General features: G+C 37.3%; 1 protein-coding gene, 1 non-coding gene and 1 pseudogene across 3 annotated transcripts in view; 2 read left to right on the forward strand and 1 right to left on the reverse strand.

Annotated features, from left to right (window-relative positions):
- LOC133078876 (zinc finger protein 420) overlaps positions 1–23,943 on the reverse strand; it is a 178,773-nt gene that overhangs the window by 51,509 nt on the left and 103,321 nt on the right. Inside the window, exons 1-2 of one of the 2 annotated variants that reach the window (XM_061174042.1) lie at positions 13,947–14,220; positions 12,443–12,605 (exon numbers count right to left, since the gene is read on the reverse strand). The exons of the other annotated variant lie outside the window; for it this stretch is intronic. Coding sequence (XP_061030025.1) covers positions 12,443–12,447 — 5 coding nt within the window. The 5' untranslated portion in view covers positions 12,448–12,605; positions 13,947–14,220. Of the gene's footprint in view, positions 1–12,442; positions 12,606–13,946; positions 14,221–23,943 lie in introns of those variants that run through there. 2 annotated transcript variants of the gene reach the window in all.
- On the forward strand, positions 7,037–7,143 carry LOC133079246 (U6 spliceosomal RNA). The gene has a single exon (XR_009698125.1). It is a non-coding gene; the product is annotated as a U6 spliceosomal RNA (small nuclear RNA).
- LOC133078982 (small ubiquitin-related modifier 2-like) lies at positions 17,539–17,849 on the forward strand (annotated as a pseudogene).

The raw sequence follows: 23,943 nt of genomic DNA on the forward strand, positions 1-23,943 counted from the left end.
AATTTTTTGGAAAGCTGGACATCTTGGGTAGTACAGCAAATATAAAGTTAAGTATTTCTTATGCTTACAGATTAGCATGCCTTTCCTTCTGCTAGGTTTTTAACACGGGGGTTTGAGTCAGCAGATGGGTGGGGTTTAGGTTTTTCATTGCTGTGGTTACCTTCATTGTATCACAGGCTTCAAATTCTTCTAAAGATACCTGTGTTTAAAGTATGGGTTGGTTTACCAGGCATGTTTACTCAATATATGTTTCTCCCTTGGCGATGAGTATTCCATCTGTGCTGTTCCCCACAAAGAATCTCTCTTGCAGGTCTCCCAGCTATGTTCCACTATTATTTTTATTTGATGCTTGTTATCCTCATGGGTGGATTGGGCAGTAGGGGTTGGTAGAGGAAAGCAGTCTCTTATATTCTCACTAAGCCTAAGTCTCAGGCAGGCCCCATGTCCCTGGGTCTTGGTTATGTATGTGGCTTTCATGAACGCTCTTGCCTCTCCTCCAGCTGTGTGCTAGGTCTAGCACATATTCCTTCCCCACTCCCAGAGGTAGTGCTTTTTTTTTCAGTTCACTTTCTTAAACTGCTATAAGTTTCCACCTGTGCCCTAAGGTAACAGTTTTTGTTGCTTTTTGTTATACAAACTAAAGTTTTTATTCTGCAGCAAAGATGGGTCTGTGCTGTTGTTCCCTTTCCCAAAGCAGCACCACAAGGAAAGATATCACAGGGTTCTCCTCCATCTTCACAATGAGCGTCTGATGGGATTCCTGGAGGAAAAGCCTAACAGAGATTGAAAACTCCCAAATTTGCAACTCCCTCAGTGGCTTTATACTCTTGCTGGCCCACATTCAACCTCTGACAAGTTGTTTAAAAAATTTAACTGTATATTCTTACTGGCTTATATGGTGTCTGGCAGTATCCACCCCATGTGAGTGAAGGCTCAAGTCCTGTTTCTCCCAGAAGGCATCTGTTTTTCCTCAGATTTCAGGTTACTTGGTTGCCCTGTGACCTCAGTTCTCTGAAGAGTTCAAAAAAAGTTGTTAATCTGCAGTTCGTCCAGTTTTTTCCTTGTTTTAAGGGTGGAGGCAGAGCTCTTTCCATCTATGTCCCTAAGCAGAAACCCAAAGTCCCTCCATTACAATAAACTTTTAAGAACTGCTTCACTTGGAAGGCACACAGCAAAAGTCCCTCAGCTTATTTTGGCATGGGGCCCCAAAATACCTCCCACATGAAGTTAGGATTAAGATGGTATCTTAACGTTAAGTAAATTAGCTATGTTGGAGTTGCTGCGGGGAAGTGTTACAGGCAAAGCAGTAGCAATTGGCAAGGCGTCAGGGAAAAAAGAATAAATTTGGAGGAATTCAAAGTGGACTGACTGGAGAAATACTTTAAAAACAAATTCTCATATTAGATGTTCTATTCATACCAAATGTTATTTTTCTTGTCCCTTTGTAAAGAACTTACTTGAGGTATATCCATTTGTTCAGTTTCTGAACTACTATGCATACTTCCCTCCTGAAATGAGCTCAGTTACAGTTAAAAAAACATTAACAACTTGGGCATCTGTATCGTCATCATCGTCATTATCATCATCTCTGCCTGCTTGAATCCAAATTTTGCCAAAAACTCCAAAATCATTGAGAGCCCCACCCCGGCTGCATTTCCCAAAGCAATTCTCTAGATAGTTTGAGCTAACTTACATACTGGGGAAATGGCTCCATCGTGGATGAGTATTTTCTTTCCACCACCAAAAATCACATGGGAGGGGGGCACAAGTTATGGTTATGTGCCTTTTAAAAAAAACACAGTGCACTCACTCCCTTAAAAGCCACTGCATATCATTTCCCCCTACATAGAAACCATTCCCTGATTGCTGATCAGCTGCATCTTTCACTTGACCAATGCCTTCTTGTCCTTAAGTCAAATTAAGAACTACTTTATCCAGGGAATTCCCTGGCGGTCCAGTGGTTAGGACTTGGCACCCTCACTGCTGTGGGCCCAGGTTCGATCCCTGGTTGAGGAACTAAGATCCTGCAAGCCACGCGGCATGGCAAAAAACAAAAAACAAACAAACAAAAAAACTACTTTATCCCTTGATCAGGATACCCCTCTATTGGATCTATCTTACTCCTACATCCCATGAGCTTGCCCAACATGTGGCATTTATCATTCTGCCATAGCATTTGCTGATTCGTCTCTCTCCCTAGGACTGTGAATCACTTATGGCAGGGACTACTTATATGGCTTCTTTATGGCCTAGCACAATAATTTACATTTCAAAGGGTACAGTAAAAGTTTGTGCAGTGCATTTAAAATAACTATGACTAACATGTTCAGGGCTCTAATGAACAAATTAGGAAAATAGATAATGTAAGGAGAGAAACAGACACTATTTCTATAGACACTATATAGAAATAGACACTATAAGAAAGAATCAAAAGGAATGCTAGCAATCAGAAATATATTAACAGAGGCGACCTAAATGGGAAGGAAATCCAAAAAAGAGGGATTACATGTATACATATAGCTGATTCACTCTGCTGTACAGCAGAAACTAACACAACATTGTAAAGCAACTATACTCCAATAAAAATTAATTTAAAAAGATACACTAACAGAAATGAAGGCATTCAGGAAGAGGTAGAATTGTCATTATATGTAGATGACATGATACTCTATATAGAAAACCCTAAAGACTCCACACAAAAAACTATTAGAACTTATAAATGAATTCAGCAAGGTAGCAGGATACAAGATTAATATACAAAAATGTGTTGCATTTCTTTACACTAACAAAGAAATATCAGAAACAGAAAGTTAAAAAAAAAAATCCCATTTAAAATCATACCCAAAAAAAAACCACCTAGGAATAAACCTAACCAAGGAGGTAAAAGATTTATATGCTGAGAACTATAAAACATTGATAAAGGAAACTGAAGACGATTCAAGGAAATGGAAAGATATCCCATGTTCTTGGATTGGAAGAATTAACATGGTTTAAATGGCCATAGTACCCATAGCAATCTACAGAGTTAATGTGATCCCTATCAAATTACCCATGACATTTTTCACAGAACTAGAACAAATAATCCTAAAATTTACATGGAACCACAAAAGACCCAGAATTGCCAAAGCAATCCTGAGGAAAAAGAACAAAGCAGGAGGCATAACCCTCCCAGACTTCAGACAATATTACAAAGCTACAGTAATCAAAACAGCATGGTACTGGCACAAAAACAGACATATAAATCAATGGAACAGAATAAAGAGCCCAGAAATAAACCCACACACCTACAGTCAATTAATCTTTGACAAAGGAGGCAAGAATATACAATGAAGACAAGACAGTCTCTTCAGCAAGTGGTGCTGGGAAAGGCGGACAGCCACATGTAAATCAATGAAGCTAGAACACTCCCTCACACCATGTACAAAAATAAACTCAAAATGGCTTAAAGACTTAAATGTGACATGACACATAAAACTCCTAGAAGAGAACATATGCAAAACATTCTCTGACATAAATCACAGCAATGTTTTCTTACGTCAGTCTCCCAAGGCAATAGAAATAAAAGCAAAAATAAACAAGTGGGACCTAATCAAACTTATAAGCTTTTGCATAGCAAAGGAAACTACCAACAAAATAAAAAGCCCACAGACTGGGAGAACATATTTGCAAATGAAGCAACTGACAAGGGGTTAATCTCCAAAACATACAAACATCTCATGCAGCTCTTTGTCAAAAAAACAAACAACCTAATCAAAAAATGGGCAGAAGATCTAAATAGACATTTCTCCAGAGAAGACATACAGATGGCCAAAAATCACATGAAAAGATGCTCAACATCACTAATTATTAGAGAAATGCAAATCAAAACTACAATGAGGTATCACCTCACATCAGTCAGAATGGCCATCATCAAAAATTCTACAAACAATAAATGCTGGAGAGGGTGTGGAGAAAAGGGAACCCTCTTGCACTGTTGGTGGGAATGTAAATTGATACAGCCACTATGGAGAAGAGTATGGAGGTTCCTTAAAAAACTAAAAATAGAACTACCATACGACCCAGCAATCCCACTACTGGGCATATACCCTGAAAAACCATAATTCAAAAAGAGACATATACCACAATGTTCACTGCAGCACTATTTACAATCGCCAGGACATGGAAGCAACCTAAGTGTCCATCGACAGATGAATGGATAGAGAAGATGTGGCACATATACACAATGGACTATTACTCAGCCATAAAAAGAAAGGAAATTGAGTTATTTGTAGTGAGGTGGATGGGCCTAGAGTCTGTCATACAGAGTGAAGTAAGTCAGAAAGAAAAAAACAAATACTGTATGCTAACACATATATATGGAATCTAAAAAAAAAAAAAAAGGTTCTGGATAACCTAGGTGCAGTACAGGAATAAAGATGCAGACATAGAGAATGGACTTGAGGATGTGGGGAGGGGGAAGGGTAAGCTGGGATGAAGTGAGAGAGTGGCATGGACATATATACACTACCAAATGTAAAACAGCTAGCTAGTGGGAAGCAGCCACATAGCACAGGGAGATCAGCTCGGTGCTTTGTGACCACCTAGAGGGGTGGGATAGGGAGGGTGGGAGGGAGACGCAAGAGGGAGGAGATATGGGGATATATGTATATGTATAGCTGATTCACTTTGTTACAAAGCAGAAACTAACACATCATTGTAAAGCAATTATACTCCAATAAAGATGTTAAAAAAAAGAACTCAACCATGTTAAAAAAAAAAACTAAAAGTAGAGTTACCATATTATCCAGCAATCCCACTTTTGGGCATATATCCTGAAAAGACAAAAACTCTAATTCAAAAAGATATATGCACCCCATTGTTCACAGTGGCACACTATTTACAATACCCAAGACATGGAAGCAACCTAAATGTCCATCAGCAGATGAATGGATAAAGAAGATGTGGTGGACATATATATAATATATATATAATATATATATATACAATGGAATATTATTCAGTCATAAAAAAAGAATGAAATAATTTGCAAATTTGCCATTTGCAAAAACATGGATGGACCTGGAGATTATCATACTAAGTGAAGTCAGACAAAGACAAATATTATATATCACTTATATGTGGAATCTAAAAAACAGTACACATGAATCTATATACAAAACAGAAAACAGACTCACAGACATAGAAAACAAACTTATGGTTACTAAAGGGGAGAGGAAGCAAGGGAGGAATAAATTGAGAGTATGGGATTAACACATGCATATAAAATAAACAACAAGGATTTACTGCATAGCACAGGGGACTATATTCAATATCTTGTAATAAACTATAATGTAAAGTATCAAAAAAAGAATATATATATGTATAACCAAATCACTCTGCTGATAACCAAATCACTCTGCTGTACACTTGAAACTAACATAATATGGTAAATCAACTATACTTCAACAACAATAAATAAATAAAAGTCCAGAATTTTCCAAAAAATATTTATATGGGAAAAAAGGAGAGGAACCAAGACTGTCTGAAGAAATATCTGATTTTAGGGCTGGAGTGGGGAAACTACAAGATGAACCTAGAACATCTTGTGCCAGAAATTAAGGAAGTGCTCAAAAACTGATAGGCCATGTTAAAAAGATAAAGCAACAGGCTCAAAGAGGCTCCCACTGGCCAAATTAGGGGCAATTTGAGCATGAAAATAAATATTTACAGTAATAAATTATAACGTACTGAATAAAATAAGAATCCATGAGCTCAACGGGATATAAATCAGTAGGGAGAAAGAAAAGCTCTTCCTTTGCACTATAATGCCAACCAATAAATGTAAAAGGAATAATATAAACATAAAACCACTTACCAACTGGATAGTGGTTCAGACTGAAGCTGTCAATGGAGGCTAAGAATGGGTAAAGTTTCGATGAGGAACAGGATTTTAGCACCATACTGGAACATTTTCCAACAGTTAAAAAGAAAAATAGAACTTTACAGTGAAGACATCAACATGACTAGATGATCAAGGTTAACATCACCAGTGATGGGACAGAATGACATAATGAGAAAATCAAAGTTTGTCAGGAATACATGCCTGAGTCTAGGCATGAAGAAACATCCAACGGAATCAAGTTGAGTGCCAGCCTACAGAATATAAGGCCTGTATTCTTTTAAACTCTCAAGGACATGATAGACAGAATGACTGAGGAACTGTTCCAGGTTGGAGGAGGCCAAAGAGACATGACAACCAAATGCAATGTATGAAGGAATCCTGTACCTGAAAACTAAAAAAGACATTTTGGGGGGACTTCCCTGGTGGTGCAGTGGTTAAGACCCCATGCTCCCAATGCAGGGGGCCCAGGTTCAATCCCTGGTCAGGGAACTAGATCCCACATGCATGCCGCAACTAAGAGTTCGCATGCCACAACTAAGGAGCCCACGTGCCACAACTAAGGAGGTGGCGAGCCACAACTAAGGAGCCTGCCAGCTGCAACTAAAGAGCCCACCAGCCACAACAAGACCCGGCACAACCAAATAAAAATAAATAAATATATATATTTTTTAAAGTATGAAGAAAAAGACATTTTTGGGACAACTGGCAAAATTAAAATTTGAACAGGTTCTCTAAATGGCAATGTTGTATCAATGTTGATTTCCTGACTTATTGGGAGGTCCTTGTTTAGGGAAATACACACTGGAGTATTTAGGGGATGAAGGATCAGGTCTGAAGCTTGTAGTCAAATGGTTGAGAAAAAGACTCATTTTGTGTGTGTGTGTGTGTGTGTGTGTGTGTGTGAAAGACAGAGAGAGATATTACAAGTTGGTGAATCTGGGTGAAGGCAATAAGAGAGTTTTTTTGTACTGTACTTGCAAATTTTCTGTGAGTTTGAAATTAGTCTGAGATCATTTTTTTTTAATTAAAATTGCTTAGTGCTGATGGAACTCTAAAAAGAAAAAAAAAGAATGCCTTCAATGAACTCATCAATAGACTCAACATGACTGAGGAAAAAATCAGTGAACTTGAAGACAGGTCAACAGAAACTTCCCAGTGCTCACTTTAGCAGCATATATACAAAAATTGGAATGATATAGAGATGAATAGCATGGCCTCTGCACAAGGATGACATGCAAATTTGTGAAGCATTTGATATTTTTTAAAATGATGGGGGGGGCAGGGGTAGAAATGTAGAGCTTTAGAATGCATTCAAACTTTGATTATTATCAACTTAAATTAGACCATTATAAATATAAGTGGGTTTATGTCAGTCTCGTGGTAACCATTAACCAAAAATTTGCAGTAGATAACAAAAGATAGTGAGAAATGAATCTAAGCATACCAATAAAGAAAGCCATCAAACCACAAAGAAAGAGAGCAAAAGGAGAAGAAAGGAACAGAGGAACTACAAAACAGCCAAAAACCAATTAACAAAATGGCAATAAATACATACCTATCAATAATTACTTTAAATGTAAATGGATTAAATTCTCTGATCAAAAGACACAGAATGGATGAATGGATAAAAAAAACAAGACCCATCAATATGCTACCTATAAGAGATTCCCTTCAGTTGTAAGAACACACACAGACTGAAGGGTCCATCTTTTTCCATGATGATATTCCATGCAAATGGAAACCAAAAGAAAGTTGGGATAGCTATACTTATATCAGACAAAACACACTTTAAAACAAAGACTGCCATAAGAGACAAAGAAGAGCATTACATAATGATAAAGGGGTCAATCCAACAAGAGGATAAACATTTGTAAATATATATGCACACAACATAAGAGCACCTAAATATATGAAGCAAATATTAACAGATCTAAAGGGAGAAATAGGCAGCAATACAATAAGACAATGGATAAATCGTTCTGACAGAAAATCAATAAGGAAACATTGGCCTTAAACAACACATTAGACCAGATAGACTTAATAGATATATACAGAAATTCCATCCAAAAGCACCTGAATACACCTTCTTCTCAGGTGCACATGGGACATTCTCTAGGATATGACAGGCCACAAAACAAGTCTTAACAAATTTAAGAAGACTGAAATAATATCCAGCATCTTTCCCAACCACATGGTATGAAACGAAGTCAATTACCAGAAGAAAACTGGAAAATTCAGAAATATGTAGAGACTAAACAACATGCTACTGAATAACCAATGGGAACAAAGAAATCAAAAGCAAAATCAAAAATGTCTTGAGACAAATGAAAATGGAAGTACAATACACCAGAACTTAAGGAATGCAACAAAAACAGTTCTAAGAAGGAAGTTATTAGAACAAATGCCTATTTCAAAAACCAAGAAAAATGTCAAATAAACAATCTAACTTTAAACCTCGAGGAACTAGAAAAGAAGAATAAAAGAAGCCCAAACTTAGTTAAAGGAAGGAAATAACAAGAATTAGGGCAGAAAAAAATGAAATAGAGACTAAAAAGACAAGAGAAAAGATCAATGAAAGCAAGAACTGATTCTGTGACAAGATAAACAAAATGGACAAACCTTTAGCTAGACTCACCAAGTAAAAAGAGAGAGGACTCAAACAAAATCAGAAACAAAAGAGGAGATGTTACAACTGATACCACAGAAATACAATACAAAAGATAAGTGACTATTACAAACAATTATACACCAAAAAATTGGACAACCTAGAAGAAATGCATAAATTCCTAGAAACATACAACCATCCAAGACTGAATTATGAAGAAACAAAAAATCTGAACAGACCGATTACTAATAAGGAGGTTGAATCAGTAATTTAAAACCTCCCAGCAAACAAAAATCCAGAACCAGATGGCTGTACTGGTGAATTCTACCAAACATGCAAAGAAAAATTAATACCAATCCTTCTAAAAATCTCCCAAAAATTAGAAGAGGAGAAAACACTTCCAAACTCATTTCACAAGTCCAGCATTACCCTGATACCAAAACCAGACAAGTATACCACAAGAAAAGACAATCACAGGCCAATATTCCTGATGAACACAGATGAAAAATCCTCAACAAAATATTAGCAAACATGAACTCAACATACATTAAGAATCAAACACCTCGGGGCTTCCCTGGTGGCACAGTGGTTAAGAATCCGCCTGCCAGTGCAGGGGACATGGGTTCAATCCCTGGTCCAGGAAGATCCCACATGCCGCGGAGCAACTAAGCCCATGCACCACAACTACTGAGCCTGCGCTCTAGAGCCCACAAGCCACAACTACTGAAGCCCGCGCGCCTAGAGCCCGCACTCCGCAACAGGAGAAGCCACTGCAATGAGAAGCCTGTGCACCACAATGAAGAGTAGCTTCCACTCGCCACAACTAGAGAAAGCCCATGTGCAACCACGAAGACCCAACGCAGCCAAAAATAAAACGAATTTATTTTTAAAAATTTAAAAAAAAAAGAATCAAACACCTCAGTAAAGTGGGATATATTCTAGGGATGCAAGGATGGTTCAATAACCACAAATCAACAAATGTGATACACCACATTAGCAAAATGAATGATAAAAATCCATATGATCATCTCAATAGATGAAGGAAAAGTATTTGACAAGATTCAACATCCATTTTTGACAAAAACTCTCAACAAAGTGGGTATAGAGGAAACGTACCTCACATAATAAATGATATATATGACAAGCTCAGAGCTAACACCATAGTTAATGGTGTGAAGCTAAGAGCTTTTCCTCTAAGACCAGGAACAAGACAGGATGCCCATTCTCGCTATTTTTGTTCAACATAGTACTGGAAGTCCTAGCCAGAGCAATTAGGCAAGAAAAAGAAATCAAAGGCATCCAAATGGAAAGGAAGAAGTGAAACTTTCATTATTTGCAGATGACATGATATTATACATAGAAAACCCTAAAGACTGCCAAATAACTGTTAGAACTTATAAATGAATTCAATAATGTTGCAGGATACAAAATTAATATACAGAAATTGCTGCATTTCTATGCACTAATAATGAACCATCAGAAAGAAAAATTAAGAAAACAATTCCATTCACAATTGCATCAAAAAGAATAAAATACCTAGGAATAAGCTCAACCAAGCAGGTGAAAGACTACACAATGAAAACTATAGGACATTGATGAAAGAAATTGAAAAAGACACAAATAAATGGAAAGAAATTCCATGTTCATGGATTGGAAGAATTGATATTGCTAAAATGTTCATACTACCCAAAGCAATGTATAGATTCAATGCAATTTCTATCAAAATTCCAATGGAATTTTTCACAGAAATAGAACAAACAATCCTAAAATTTGTATGGACCCACAAATGACCCCAAATTGCCAAAGCAATCTTGAGAAGGAATAACAAAGCTGGAGGCATCATGCTCCCTGTTTGCAAACAATACAAGACTTCTCTTTGTTTTGTGTGTTTGTTTTGTATATACTTTAAAATATTTTGTTTTGTATATTTGACTTTCCAACCATGTAAATGTCTTACATGATTATAAAACAAAATTAAAACAAATGTTAAAACAAAAGCTAAAATAATTAATTAAATTAAATTAAATTAAAATAACAACAACCAAAAAAACCCATAAGCTATACCTAAAAATCAAAAGCAGAATGAAACAAATGAACCTACTCATATGTTACATTTGTGGCTTAACCACACACAGAGAAATTAGTTCTAGTTACTTTAAAGCACAATAATTGGGTTATACGTCCCTAGAGAGACAACCCCAAAGCAAATAGATCTATAAAGAAACATTAAATTATTTGCAGTAGGAATATTTTAAGTACTAATAATATTGCTCTGAACTATCTTATTTATATATACATATACACATCTACAGATGGATGGATTAATAAATAAAAGACACAAAAATGAAACCAAAGTAGAAACTCTATAATTCTAAATTTTTTTGATTGCAAATAGCAGTACGAACTCATGGGGTCTACTCTGTTAAGAGTATATTTCCAGCTACAACATTAATAAACATTGAAAACATATCACGTGAAAGAAGCCAGTCACAAAAGACCACATATTGTACAATTTCATTTATATGAAATGTCTGAATAGACAAATTCATCGAGGCATAAATCAGATTAGTGGTTCATTAGACTGGGAGGAAGGAGGAGAATATGAGATTGACTGCTAATGGGTACGATAATTCTTTCAGGGAGGACAAAAATGATCTAAAATTATACGATGGTGATGGGTGCACAACCCTGTGGATTTTTTTCAAAAACATTCCGTTGTACACTTTAAAGGGTAAAATGTATGGTATGTGAATCAAGCTACTAAAAAAAACTACAAGAATATATTTCCTAGTTCTGCCCACCAAAACAAAAAGCCTAGAAACAATGACTGTCAGTAGCAATAAGCACCATAACTGGGGTTTTCTCCCAACGATTCTAGCTAGTCCCTTTCAGTCTTTTTTGCTGGTTTCTCCTCATTTTCCAGACTTTCTTATGTTGAAGTGACCCAGAGATAAGTCCTTTACCTCTATCATTTTCCACCTACCCTACCCTCTAAGTGATCTCTTTAAATATCAACTACATGCTGATAATCCCCAAACGTATGTCTCCAACCTAGGTCTCAGATCTTTCTTTTGAACTTCAGACTTGTATATCCCACTGCCAACTTAATATTTCCACCTGAATGTCCAATGGGCATCTCATACTTCAGATACAATATTCCCAACTGAAATCTCACTGTCTCTCTATGCCCCAGGTTCTTCCTACCTTCTTTCCCTTCTCAGTTAATGATAACTCCATTCTTCAAGTTGCTCAGATTAAAAAATATTGTGTCATCTTGTCACACCTACACTCCACATCAGTTCTATCAGCAAATTATGTCAGCTTTACCTTTAAATTATATCCAGTACACGACTACTTCTCACCATTTTTACTACTCTGGTCCAGGTCACCAACATCTTTTCCCTAGATTAATGCAATAGTTTCATAATTGGTCTCTCTGCTTCTGCCCTTGTCCCTGCCCTCTTCCCCTATTCTTCTTCTCATAATTTTCTCATCAGAGTAACCAAGGCAATCCTCTTAAATCATAAGGAGATAATATCACTTGCATGTTCAAAACTCTCCAATAGCTTCCCATCTCATTCACAGTAAAAAGCCAAGATCCTTAACATGGCCCATAAGGCCCAATCTGATCTGCCCTCCTTCCCTCCAATTACCTTTCTTCTCTCATCTCTCACTACTCTCCCTCTCATTTGCTCTATTTCAGCCACACCAGCCTCTTTGTAACAGGCATATTCCCACCTCAGGGCTTTTCTAACTGTTGTTCTCTCTTCCCTTAATTATGTGCATAACTAGCACCTTTATTTCCTTCATATCTTTATTATTACATTTTCAGGATGCATTCTTAACTACCCCATCTAAAACTCTAAGTCTCATCCCTGATTCTATATATCCTCCTGCTTTACTTCTTCTCTTAGAATGTTTCACTATTTAATGTATGTTATATTTAACTTACTTACCTCATTTATTATCTGGCCCACAACAATGTAAGTACCATGATAGCAGAGAGTTTGTCTCCTTTGTTCAATGCTATATCCCAAGCATCTATAATTATTCCTGTCACACGCAGCATTCAATAAATGGTGAGTGGATGAATGAATGAATCCTCAGTACCTGAAGAACCTGGAAAAGAAATTTGAAAATAGAACACTGCTTTAGAAAAACACCTTGGAAAACACATAATTCACACAAAAAAAGATTTTTAAATGGTTGACTTCAGTAGTAATCAAATAACTGCAAATTAAAGAAATTATTTTACATCTATGAGGTTAACAAAGATTACTAATACTAACGATAACCATTGTTATCAAGGGTGTATGAATATAGGCAATCTTATACTATGCCAATAATACTGTAGATTATTGGAACCTTACAAGAGAATAACTGGATAGAATTAGGGAGTCTTTAATAAGCACATATATCTCAACCTATCAGTTCCACTTCTAAGAGCCTGTCCCCCACCAAAAAAAAATTAGGAAAGTGCATCATAACATGCCAAATAGTTGCTGATAAACCCATTCTTTATAATGGCAAGAAGTTGAAAAGAACCAAATTACCCATCAACAGGAGTAAATGCATTAAAATGTATACCATAAAGAAACTTTTAAATGATGACATAGATGTGTAATTGTTTAAATGGAAAAATATTAACTGCACATTGTTAAATGGCATAGGTAGATTACAGAACTGTATGTATAGCATGATTCCAATTTTATAATATACGAATGCATATGTATGTATTCACAGAGGGAGGGCTGAAAAGATGGGAAATAAATTTTGATAGTGTCTGGTAGAAGTATGAATGATTTTTGCTTTCTTGGAGCTTTTCTTTATTTTGTGATTTGGGGCAGGGAGTGAGGGGCAAGGCGCATTGTTACTAAGCACACAAAAAAACGTGGCCAATACACAGACATAAAATTTTAAATAAATACTGAAACAACGTGTTGGGGCTATTGCTATCTCATAGAAAAACATATTTACGATTACCATCTCCAAAGAAATGAAGCACTGGTACAAACAGTCTCACAAATCTACACACACAACCGAACTCTGCCTTTTATCGTGGTTTGCAGCCACGTTCATAGTGAAACAGAAAAGGAAAAGCACATCCACAAACTCCGCCTGCACACACGACTCCACGGCCACATCAGTCACAGACAAATGTCTGGCAAATAAAGTCCTATCAAGCCACACGCTCACAGTCCTTCACACGTCACTCCCACGGCCTCAGGGAACCACCCGCACGGGCAAAGCCCTGCCCGGCGTCCTCCTCCAACAACACAGGCACCGGGTGGTCCGCAGGCCCCTACTCCACCCAGCACAAAGAGTCCCGGACTCTGAGCTCGCGGCTTCCCGAGGACTCACCACCGAGCCCGCAGACACAGGCCCCAATTCCGCACCTCAGCGCCGCCCAAGTGGCACAGCCGGTGCAGCCCGAGTTAGGTAATCCATTAAGGTCAGTACCGGCTGTGGCCGAAGGCAGCACAAGCCTCGGTCCGTTAGACGCAGGATAACTCTTCCCAGAGCCCCTCGCGGCTCGCTGGGGCGGGACTGGCCCTCCAGTTGACGAGTAGCGGGAATAACCAACCGCTGCGTTGAGGGGCTCTCAGATCTGTCGAGGGGCCTCAGCTGAGAGTTTTGCGGCAGCTGCCTCCAGTGAGTCCGGCCCTCGGAGCCTGGGAGTGCCACTCGGTGCTGAGAAGAATCTGAAAAGGTCCGCAGTTTTCCTGCCCCGGACTACATTTCCCAGAGGCCTTCTCGGCCCAAATCTATTTTCTGCGAAAAGTCGCCTCCTCACAGTTGTCTGGATCTTCGGGTTCTAGGCGTTACGTACCTGGTCCGTGAAGGAAGCACCGCTGAGTCGGTTTCGTTCCGTCTGGTCCCGGCTCCACCTGGGACTGGACTTCAGTGGGGTGAAAGCGGGGCAAGGTCTGGGCACCGTGAAGAGACGAGATGGGCCAGCCTGAGCCTCAAGCTCCTGGAGGCAGTCAGAAAAGGGAGGAGTACCGTTGCGTGATTGGGTGTGGGAGATTTCAGCGGTGGAATTTGTGGTAGGGAGTCTACGGGCTCGTGAGACTCTGAGGTCCACTGACTTTAGGGTCGTGCGAGTTTGCGACCATTCGTGTGACCATGGTCGCCTCGTCTGTTCTAGTGACCTCTTGATTCTGACTCTGCAGTTTTTCAGAGACAATGTGCTGTGTCAGTTCTTTGTGTTTCTGCTTTTCTGACGGGCACCTGTTACAATATTGAAATTTACATGGTTAAGTCAATACACGAGTCACCAAAATATTAAATGGAAAAAAACTATAGAGATTCGTGATTGTGTATTACTGGAAACACCCACGCTTTTTTTTTTTTTTTTTTAATTTACACTGTGTTACTCCACATTCCGTGTGTGTTATATGGACAGAAGTGATACAGGTAATCTAGAAAGATGTTGTTGAAGAAGGCAAAGACACTGAGCCATCAAATGAAAGGTCATGTCAATAATTCAAAGTAGCCTCGACATCAGGAGTGAAAAGTGTAAGTTGAAAAGTAGACAAGTAACCAGGTGCAAAAACCTAAGAATCCAGCAACCCGGACTATATGTCACTCTTGCCCTAAAGACCTGATTTCTTTTTTCAACATTTCATATGAGTTCCGCTCTGATTTAAGAATTTAAAAATAATTGACAATGAAAGTTGAAGACTCACTGCAATAATTTTGCAGTAGAGACCAAAATGGAGAAAATATCCAAGAAAACACTACTGTATGCTTTTGTGCAATAGTATGTTGGCAAAAAGAACAGAATACAGTAGACTACAGCATGCTAAATATCAGGAACTTGTAGTCCTTGAAGGTATCAGAGAGGCTTCTGGCTCATAAGCTTACAGTGAAGCTACACAAAGCCTAAAGAACTATGTTATCTCTAGGAAGCAGAATAAGATAGTCTTCCTTTCACAGCCTTCCTTTCACTAGATGATAATGGGCACTGTTTCCAAAAAGTGTGAATTTCTTTCTGGGAAGGGAAAAGAGGCTCCCAAACACTGCACAGAGAGAACATGTCCTCTAAATAAGTTTTGCTTATTTGTCTCATGTGTCTTTACCAACAGTATATTTTTTCTGTCAACTGTAAGAATTATTTTTTGCTAATTATTTTGTTAAAAGATGAGAAGAGAACAGAGTTGGTTCTATGTCCATTCAGCTTCCTGATTTCATTTTTTATACTTGTAGATTTGTCTATTTCTCCTTTTATTTCTGTTAAGCTTTGCTTTATATATTTTAAAGCTCTCTTGTTGGATGATACATATTTAGAGTTGTAATAGCTTCCTGTTGGATTGATCCAATAGGAAATTATGGAATCTACCCTTTATAATATCGCTTTTTGTCTTAGTCAGTTTTGATATTACTGTAGCTTCACCATCCTTCTTTTAGCTAGTGCATTATCTTTTTCTACCCTTTTGCTTTTAACCGTTCTGTTTTATTTTTAAACTATGTCTCATTAAACAATATTATTTTAAAAATAAATAATGACAATCTTACTCTGACATATTTAGTGAATTTACATTTAATGTAGTTGGGTTTTGGTCTACTACCTTAGAATTTGTTTTCTTTTCGGCCTAGCTTTTTAAAAAATTTTAACTTTTTATTTTGAAGTAATTCTTGATTCTCATGCAGTTGTAAGAAATAATTCAGGGAAATCCCATATACCCATTATCCAGTTTCCCCCAGTGGTAACATCTTGCAATACTATACACTGTATCACAACCTTGACATTGATACTTTCAAGATATTTCCATCATCACAAGAATACTTCATGTTGTCCTTTTACAGCCATACCCACTTCCCTCCTTCTCTTAACCCCCTCCTTAAGACCTGGCAACCCTAATCTGTTCTCCATTTCTATAATTTTACCCCTTCAAGAATGTTATGTAAATGGAATTATAAAGTATGTAATTGGACTATTGACTTTTTCACTCAGCATAATTTCCTGGAGATTCATACGTGTTTTTACATGTGTAAGTAATTCATTCCTTTTTATTGCTGAGTAGAAGTCCATGTGGATATGCCACAGTTTGTTTAGCCATTCATTCATTGAAGGACATATGGGTTGTTTCCAACTTTTGGCTGTTATAACTAAAGCTGCTATATACATTCATATACAATTTTTTCGTGTGTATGAAAACAAATTTTCATTTCAAACACCAAGGAGAGTTTTAGAAGGAATTTGTCCATTTATTTATTTTTTTAATCTATCTGGAATTTTCACTGAGATTGTATTGAATATATAGATCAATTGGGGAGAATTGACATCTTTAAAATGGTGACTCTCATAACCATAAGACACAATATGAGCACAATATATATCTTCTTTAATTCCTCTAAGCAATATTTTATATTTTTTAATGTACAGATAATGAAATATTTTGTCAGATTTACCCCTAGGTATTACAGCGTTTTTGATGCATTGTAAATGGTATTTTTAAAAATTCAATTTCCAGTTGTTCATTGCTGGTATATAAGAAATACAATTGATTTTTGTATCTTGTAGCCTGATACCTTGCTTAAGTCACTTAGTATTTCTACTAGAGTTTGGAGGTTCCACTGGATTTTCTACATAGATGATCGTGTCATCTGTGAAAAAAGACAGTGATATCTATTCCTATTGCAATCGGCAGATATAGTATGGACCCACCCACCCACCCAAAATATGGTTGGGATGTTGAGACTGATGACGCCACACACACACCAAGAGGGTATGAAAAGTTTTATTACTCACACAATGAAGCTTTCTAGGAAAAGCAAGGCAGGTGTCCCAAGAAAGTCTGCAAATTGTTTGCAAAAGCAAGGAAAGGAAATTGGCGTGGAGCGTTTATGGCAGAGGCTTGTGTGGTTTAAATCTCCCGCTAGTGTCAAAAAAGAGAGCTCCTGAGCTTGCCCAGGTTGGGGGCACAAGAGAAATAAGGAGTGAAGCTCAAAGCTGTAAGCAGCTTCTTCTGCTGCTCCTGGTGCTGCTTGTGTGCGTATTTGGTGTGGATCTGGCGAAACATCAGCTGAGGAGACTCCGGAGATCACCATGGCTGACAAAAAGACCAAGGAAGGACTGAGAACAATGATCATATTAATTTGAAGGTGGCAGGGCAGGATGGTTCTGTGGTGCACTTTAAGACTAAGAGGCATACACCACTTAGTAAACTAATGAAAGTCTATTGTGAATGACACGGTTTGTCAATGAGGCAGATCAGATTCCGATTTGACGGGCAGCCAATCAATGAAACAGACTCACCTACACAGTTGGAAATGGAGGATGAAGATACAATTGATGTGTTCCAGCAACAGACAGGAGGTGTGTACTAAAAAAGGAACCTGCTACTTTACTCCAGAACTCTGTTCTACAGACCAAAAGGACATTCTCGATTAGAAAAATGCAATTTGGTTCCACCACATCCTAACTACTACAGTACAGTTTTCTCTAGTCTTTCATTTTCCTCTTCCCCATTCCTTTATTGTACATAAAGTAACTGGTGTATGCAGAAGCATATTGCTTTCTTAAAAGATAAATTATGGCCAATGGTATTTGATTGACATCAAATGAAAATGGGACGGGGGAAAATACTAGTTCTGTGAAAATGTCGCCTTTCCATTAGTGGTATGCTTGGTCACCTCTTATCTTTATATGCCAGTAAGTTATTTTGCTCTCGCTGTTTAACAAAAAAAGGAATATAAAAAATCCTTGCATACCTTGTTCAGCTGGAGAATTTTAATGTTTTTCATTTATCATTGTTAAACCAAGGACAATTTTATGACTTTTTTCTATGTAGATGTCACAAGTAAGGTAGTCTCTTTAAGTAGGGATAAATTACTCTAAAAGAACTAAATCCTAAAATAGTACAAATAAACTTATTTCCAAAACAGAAATAGAGTCACAGATGTAGAAAACAAACTTATGATCACCAAGGGGGAAGGGGGAGGTAGGATAAATTGGGGGATTGGGATTGGCATGTACACACTACTATATATAAAATAGATAACTAATGAGGAGCTACTGTATAGCATAAGGAACTCTACTCAATACTCTGTAATGACCTATATGGGGAAAGAGTCTAAAAAAGAGTGGATATATGTATAACTGATTCACTTTGCTGTACAGCAGAAACTAATACAACATCGTAACTCAACTATACTCCAATTAAAAATTAATTTTAAAAAAAGAAAGAAATCCTAGATAGTTTTCCCTTCAAGACAAGCACTTGTTGTTTAAATAAACTTCTTGGTTTGGTTTTCTTTTTTAAAGGTATGAGCAGGCAGGGCTTCCCTGGTGCCGCAGTGGTTGGGAGTCTGCCTGCCAATGCAGGGTACATGGGTTCGAGCCCTGGTCTGGGAGGATCCCACATGCCGCGGAGCAACTGGGCCCGTGAGTCACAATTGCTGAGCCTGCGCGTCTGGAGCCTGTGCTCCGCGGCAGGACAGGCCGCGATAGTGAGAGGCCCGCGCACCGCGATGAAGAGTGGCCCCCGCTTGCCGCAACTCGAGAAAGCCCTCGCACAGAAACGAAGACCCAACACAGCCATAAATAAATAAATAAATAATTTTTTAAAAAGCTATGAGCAGGCAAACATCAAAAAATGAAATTAGGCTCTTCATCACACTATCAAATCTGTATGCTGTTTATTTCTTTTTCTTTCCTGGTTTCTCTGGCTAAAACCTTCTATACAAGATTGAACAGAAGTGGAGACTGAATATCTTTGCCAAGATCTTACTTAGAGGGAAAGTATTGGTTTTTTTGTTTTTTTGTTCTTGTTTTTTCTTAATTTTATTTATTTATTTATTTATTTATGGCTGTGTTGGGTCTTCGTTTCTGTGCAGGCTTTCTCTAGTTGCGGCAAGCGGGGGCGACTCCTCATCGCGATGCGCGGGCCTCTCACTATCGCGGCCTCTCTTATTGCGGAGCACAGGCTCCAGACGCGCAGGCTCAGTAATTGTGGCTCACGGGCCCAGCTGCTCTGCAGCATGTGGGATCTTCCCAGACCAGGGCTCGAACTCGTGTTCCCTGCATTGGCAGGCAGACTCTCAACCACTGCGCCACCAGGGAAGCCCCAAGTATTCAGTTTTGTACTATTAAGTGAAATGGTAGCTGGAGATTTTTCGTAGATGGCCTTCACTGAGTTGAAGATTTTTTCTTTTTCTGATAAGTGTATTTATCAAGAATGGATGTTGAATTTTGTCAAATGCTCTTTCTGCATCTGAGATGGCAATACGTATTTTCTTTCTCTTTTAGTGTGTTAATATGTTGAATTACACTGGACTTCAAATCTTAAACCAATATTATATTCTTAGGATAAACACCACTTGGCCATTGTTGCATTATCACTTTTTTATATTGTTGGATTCAATTTGCTAAACTTTTATTAAGAACTTTTTGCAAATAGATTCATGAGGGATATTAATCTGTAGGTTTTGTGGGGGCAGGGCAGGTGGGGTAATTTTGTCTAGTTAACTCATAGAATGAATTGGGAAGAATTTCCTTCTATTCAGTATTCTGGAAGAGTTTGTATAAAATTGTTATTATTTATTCTTTAAATGCTTAAGAGAATTTTAAATGTTTAATAAAAATTAAAATTAAATAGAAATGTTTCATAGAATTTACCAGTGAAGCCATCTGGACTTGGCTTTTTTTGTAGGAAGGGTTTTTTTGGTTTATTTTTTAAGAGTTATTTATTATTTATTTGTTTATTTTATTTATTTATGGCCGGGGTGGGTCTCAGTTGCAGCACGCGGGCTCTTCGTTGTGATGCACGGGCTTCTCTCTAGTTGTGGCGTGGGGGTTTTCTCTTTAGTTGTGGCGTGCAGGTTCCAGGGTGCGTGGGTTCTGTAGTTTGCAGCCTGTGGGCTCCAGCTGATGCGCGCGAGCTCGGTAGTTGTGGCACACGGGCTTAGTTGCCCTGCAGCATGTGGGATCTTAGTTCCCTGACCAGGGATCGAACCCGCATCCCCTGCATTGTAAGGCAGCTTCTTTACCACTGGACCACCAGGGAAGTCCCTGTAGGAAGGTTTTTAATTCCAAATTCAATTTATTTTATAAATATAGGGCTATTCAGGTTAATTATTTATTCTTTAGTAAGGTTTGATAGTTTGTGTCTGTCAAGAAATCTTTCTATTTCACCTAAGTTGTTTAATATATTGGATTAAAGTTTCTATGCTGTACTTTGTCATCCTTTTAACGTTTGTAGAATCTGTAGTGATGTCACTTCTCTCATTCCTGATATATCTCCATTTCTTTCCTGACCAGTCTTGCTACAGTTTTATCATTTTTATTAATCTCAAATAACTAACTTTTGGTTCCACTGATTTTTCTTTATTTTTCTGTTTTCTATTTCATTGATTTCTGCTCTATTTATTATTTCCTTTGTTTTGCTTACATTGTGTTTAATTTGCTCTTCTTTTTCTGGTTTCTTAAAGTGGAAGATGAAGTCATTGATTTGAGACCTTTGTTTTTTGTTAATATAGACATCTAGTTTCTAGAAATTTCCCCTTGAACACAGTTTCAGTGGCATCTCATAATTGCTATGTAATATGTTTTCATTTTCTTTCAGTTCAACATACTTTCTAACTTCCTTTTTCTTTTTTAATCCATGTGTTATTTAGACATGTGTACGTTTCCAAATACAATATTCAATAATTATCCAGATACCTTTCAGTTACTGATTTCTAATTTAATTCCATTGTGGAAAGAGGCTTCTTTTGTGGCCCAGAATATGTTTTATTTTTGGAAATGTTCCATGTGCCTTGAAAAAAATTAGTATTTTTTGCTGTTGTTGGTTGTAGTGCTCTGCAAATATCAATTAGTTCAAATGACAGTGTTTTTCAAATCTTCTATGTTTTAACTGATTTTCTGTCTACTTGTTCTAGCGATTACTGAGAGTATTACTGGAATCTCTGACTTGTAATAGTGGATTTATCTCTTTCTCCTTCCAGTTTTATCAGTTTTTGTTTCATGTATTTTGATGCTATTATTAGGTGCATGAACATTTACAATTGTTATTTTCTATTGATGAACTGACCACTTTATTATTATGAAATGATCTTCTTTATCTCTAATATTTTTTGCTCTGAAACCTACTTTGTAGATATTTATATCCACTCCAGCTTTCTTTTTTTTAACAGTTTTCTTGAGATGTAATTTACATACCATATAATTCACCCATTTAAAGTGTATTTAATTCAATGATTTTTGGTATACTATATTATTACATTTTTGTATTATTGTAAAATACATAACACAAAATTTGCCATTTTAACAATTTTTAAGTGTACAATTCAGTGCCATTAAGTACATTCAAAATGTTGTGCAATCATCGCCACTATCTATTTCCAAAACTTTTCGTCAACCCAAACAGAAACTTTGTAACCACTAAGCAATAATTCCCAATTCCTCCCTCCCCGCAGTAACCTCTCATCTGTTTTCTTTCTCTATGAATTTGCCTAATCCAAATATTTCATATAAGCAGAATTATACAATATTTGTCCTTTTGCATATGAGTTATTTCACTTTGCATAAATTTTTCAAGCTTCATCCATGTTGTATGTGTCAGAACTTTATTCCTTTTTATGGCTGAATAATATTCCATTGTATGTGTATAGTACACTTTGTTTATCCATTCATGTTTTTTCTACCTTTTGGCTATTTTGAATAATACTTCAATAAACATTGGAATACAAGTATCTGTTCAAGTCCCTGCTTTCAGTTCCTTTGGATATATACCTAGGCACATAATTGCTGGGTCACATGGTAATTCTATGCTAAACTTTCTGAGGAATTGCCAAACTATACCATTTTATATTTTCACCATAATTGTACAAGGGTTACAAGTTCTGCACATCCTCACTAACGCGTGTTATTTTCAGTTATTTTGAAAATACCCATCCTAGTAGGTATAAAGTGGTATCTCATAGCTTTATTTGCATTTCCCTAATTACTAATGATGTTTAGTCTTTTTATGTGTTTATTGGCCATTTATATATCTTCTTTGCAGAAATATATATTCAAGTCTTTGCTCACTTTTTGAATTGGGTTGTCCTTTTGTTGTTGAGCTTTAGGAGTTCTTTATATATTCTGGGTATTAAACCCTTATCGGATATATGATTTACAAGTATTTTCACCATTCTGTGGGATGTCTTTTCACCTTCTTGATGATGTCATTTGATGCGCGAAAGTTTTTAATTTTGATGAAGTCCAATTTATCTATTTTTTCTTCGGCTGCTTGTGCTCTAGGTGCCATATCTAAGAACCCACTGCCAAATCCAAGGTCATTCCAGCTTTCTTTACACAGCATTAGCATGGTATATCTTTTTCCATCCTTGTACTTTTAACCTATTGGTATAGTTATATTTAAAGTGAATTTCTCATAGGCAGCATATAGTTGAGTTGTGCTTTTTTATCCGATCTGATACTCAGTCCCTCTTAATTGGGATGTTCAGATCATTTATATTTAATCTGATTATTGATATAAACCTTCTATCTTTCAATTTGTTTCCCACCTGTAATTTGTTCCCTTCTCCTCTTTCTGACTTCTTTTGGTTAACTGAGTAATTTTTATGACTCCATTTTATCTCCCTTGTTGGATAATTAGCAATAACTCTGTTTTGTTAGTTAAGTGGTTGCTTTAGGGCTTAGCGTGTACATCTTTCACTTAACACAGTGTCCATTCAAGTGATATTATATTACTTCCCATAGAATATTGGAACCTTTACATTAGTTTATTTCCACGCACTTCTCTTCTCCTGGCATTTGTGCTATTGTTGTCATACAATTTGCTTCTATATTTGTTAACATATATATTAATAATATAGATACCCTTAACTACATTGTTTTCATTCTTGCTTAAACAGTAATTTGTATTTTGGCAATAATTATATAGTAAGAAAATAGTATTATGTGTTAACCCTGTAGTTACCATCTCTGGTGCTCTTCACTCCTTTGTGTAGATCCAGATATCTATTTGTTATCCAAATACACATATAATAGGTCTCTTGAATTTCCCCTTCCACTCACTAATATTTTATTCACCATTTTTTTTTTTAATGATTTATTTATTTATTTATTTATTTTTGGCTGTGTTGGGTCTTCGTTTCTGTGTGAGGGCTTTCTCCGGTTGCGGCAAGCGGGGGCCACTCTTCATCGCGGTGCGCGGGCCTCTCACTATCGTGGCCTCTCCTGTTGCGGAGCACAGGCTCCAGACGCACAGGCTCAGTAGTTGTGGCTCACGGGCCTAGTTGCTCCGCGGCATGTGGGATCCTCCCAGACCAGGGCTCGAACCCGTGTCCCCTGCATCGGCAGGTAGACTCTCAACCACTGCACCACCAGGGAAGCCCTATTCACCATTTTTTAAAGCTTATTTTCTCTGTGTCTATCCCAGCACCTCAAATAGCATCTGGCACACAGTAGGTGTTTTCTAATCGGATACCACAGGGCAGAATTCTT

This window comes from Eubalaena glacialis, chromosome 18, assembly GCF_028564815.1.
Source record: "Eubalaena glacialis isolate mEubGla1 chromosome 18, mEubGla1.1.hap2.+ XY, whole genome shotgun sequence".
NCBI lineage: Eukaryota > Metazoa > Chordata > Mammalia > Artiodactyla > Balaenidae > Eubalaena > Eubalaena glacialis.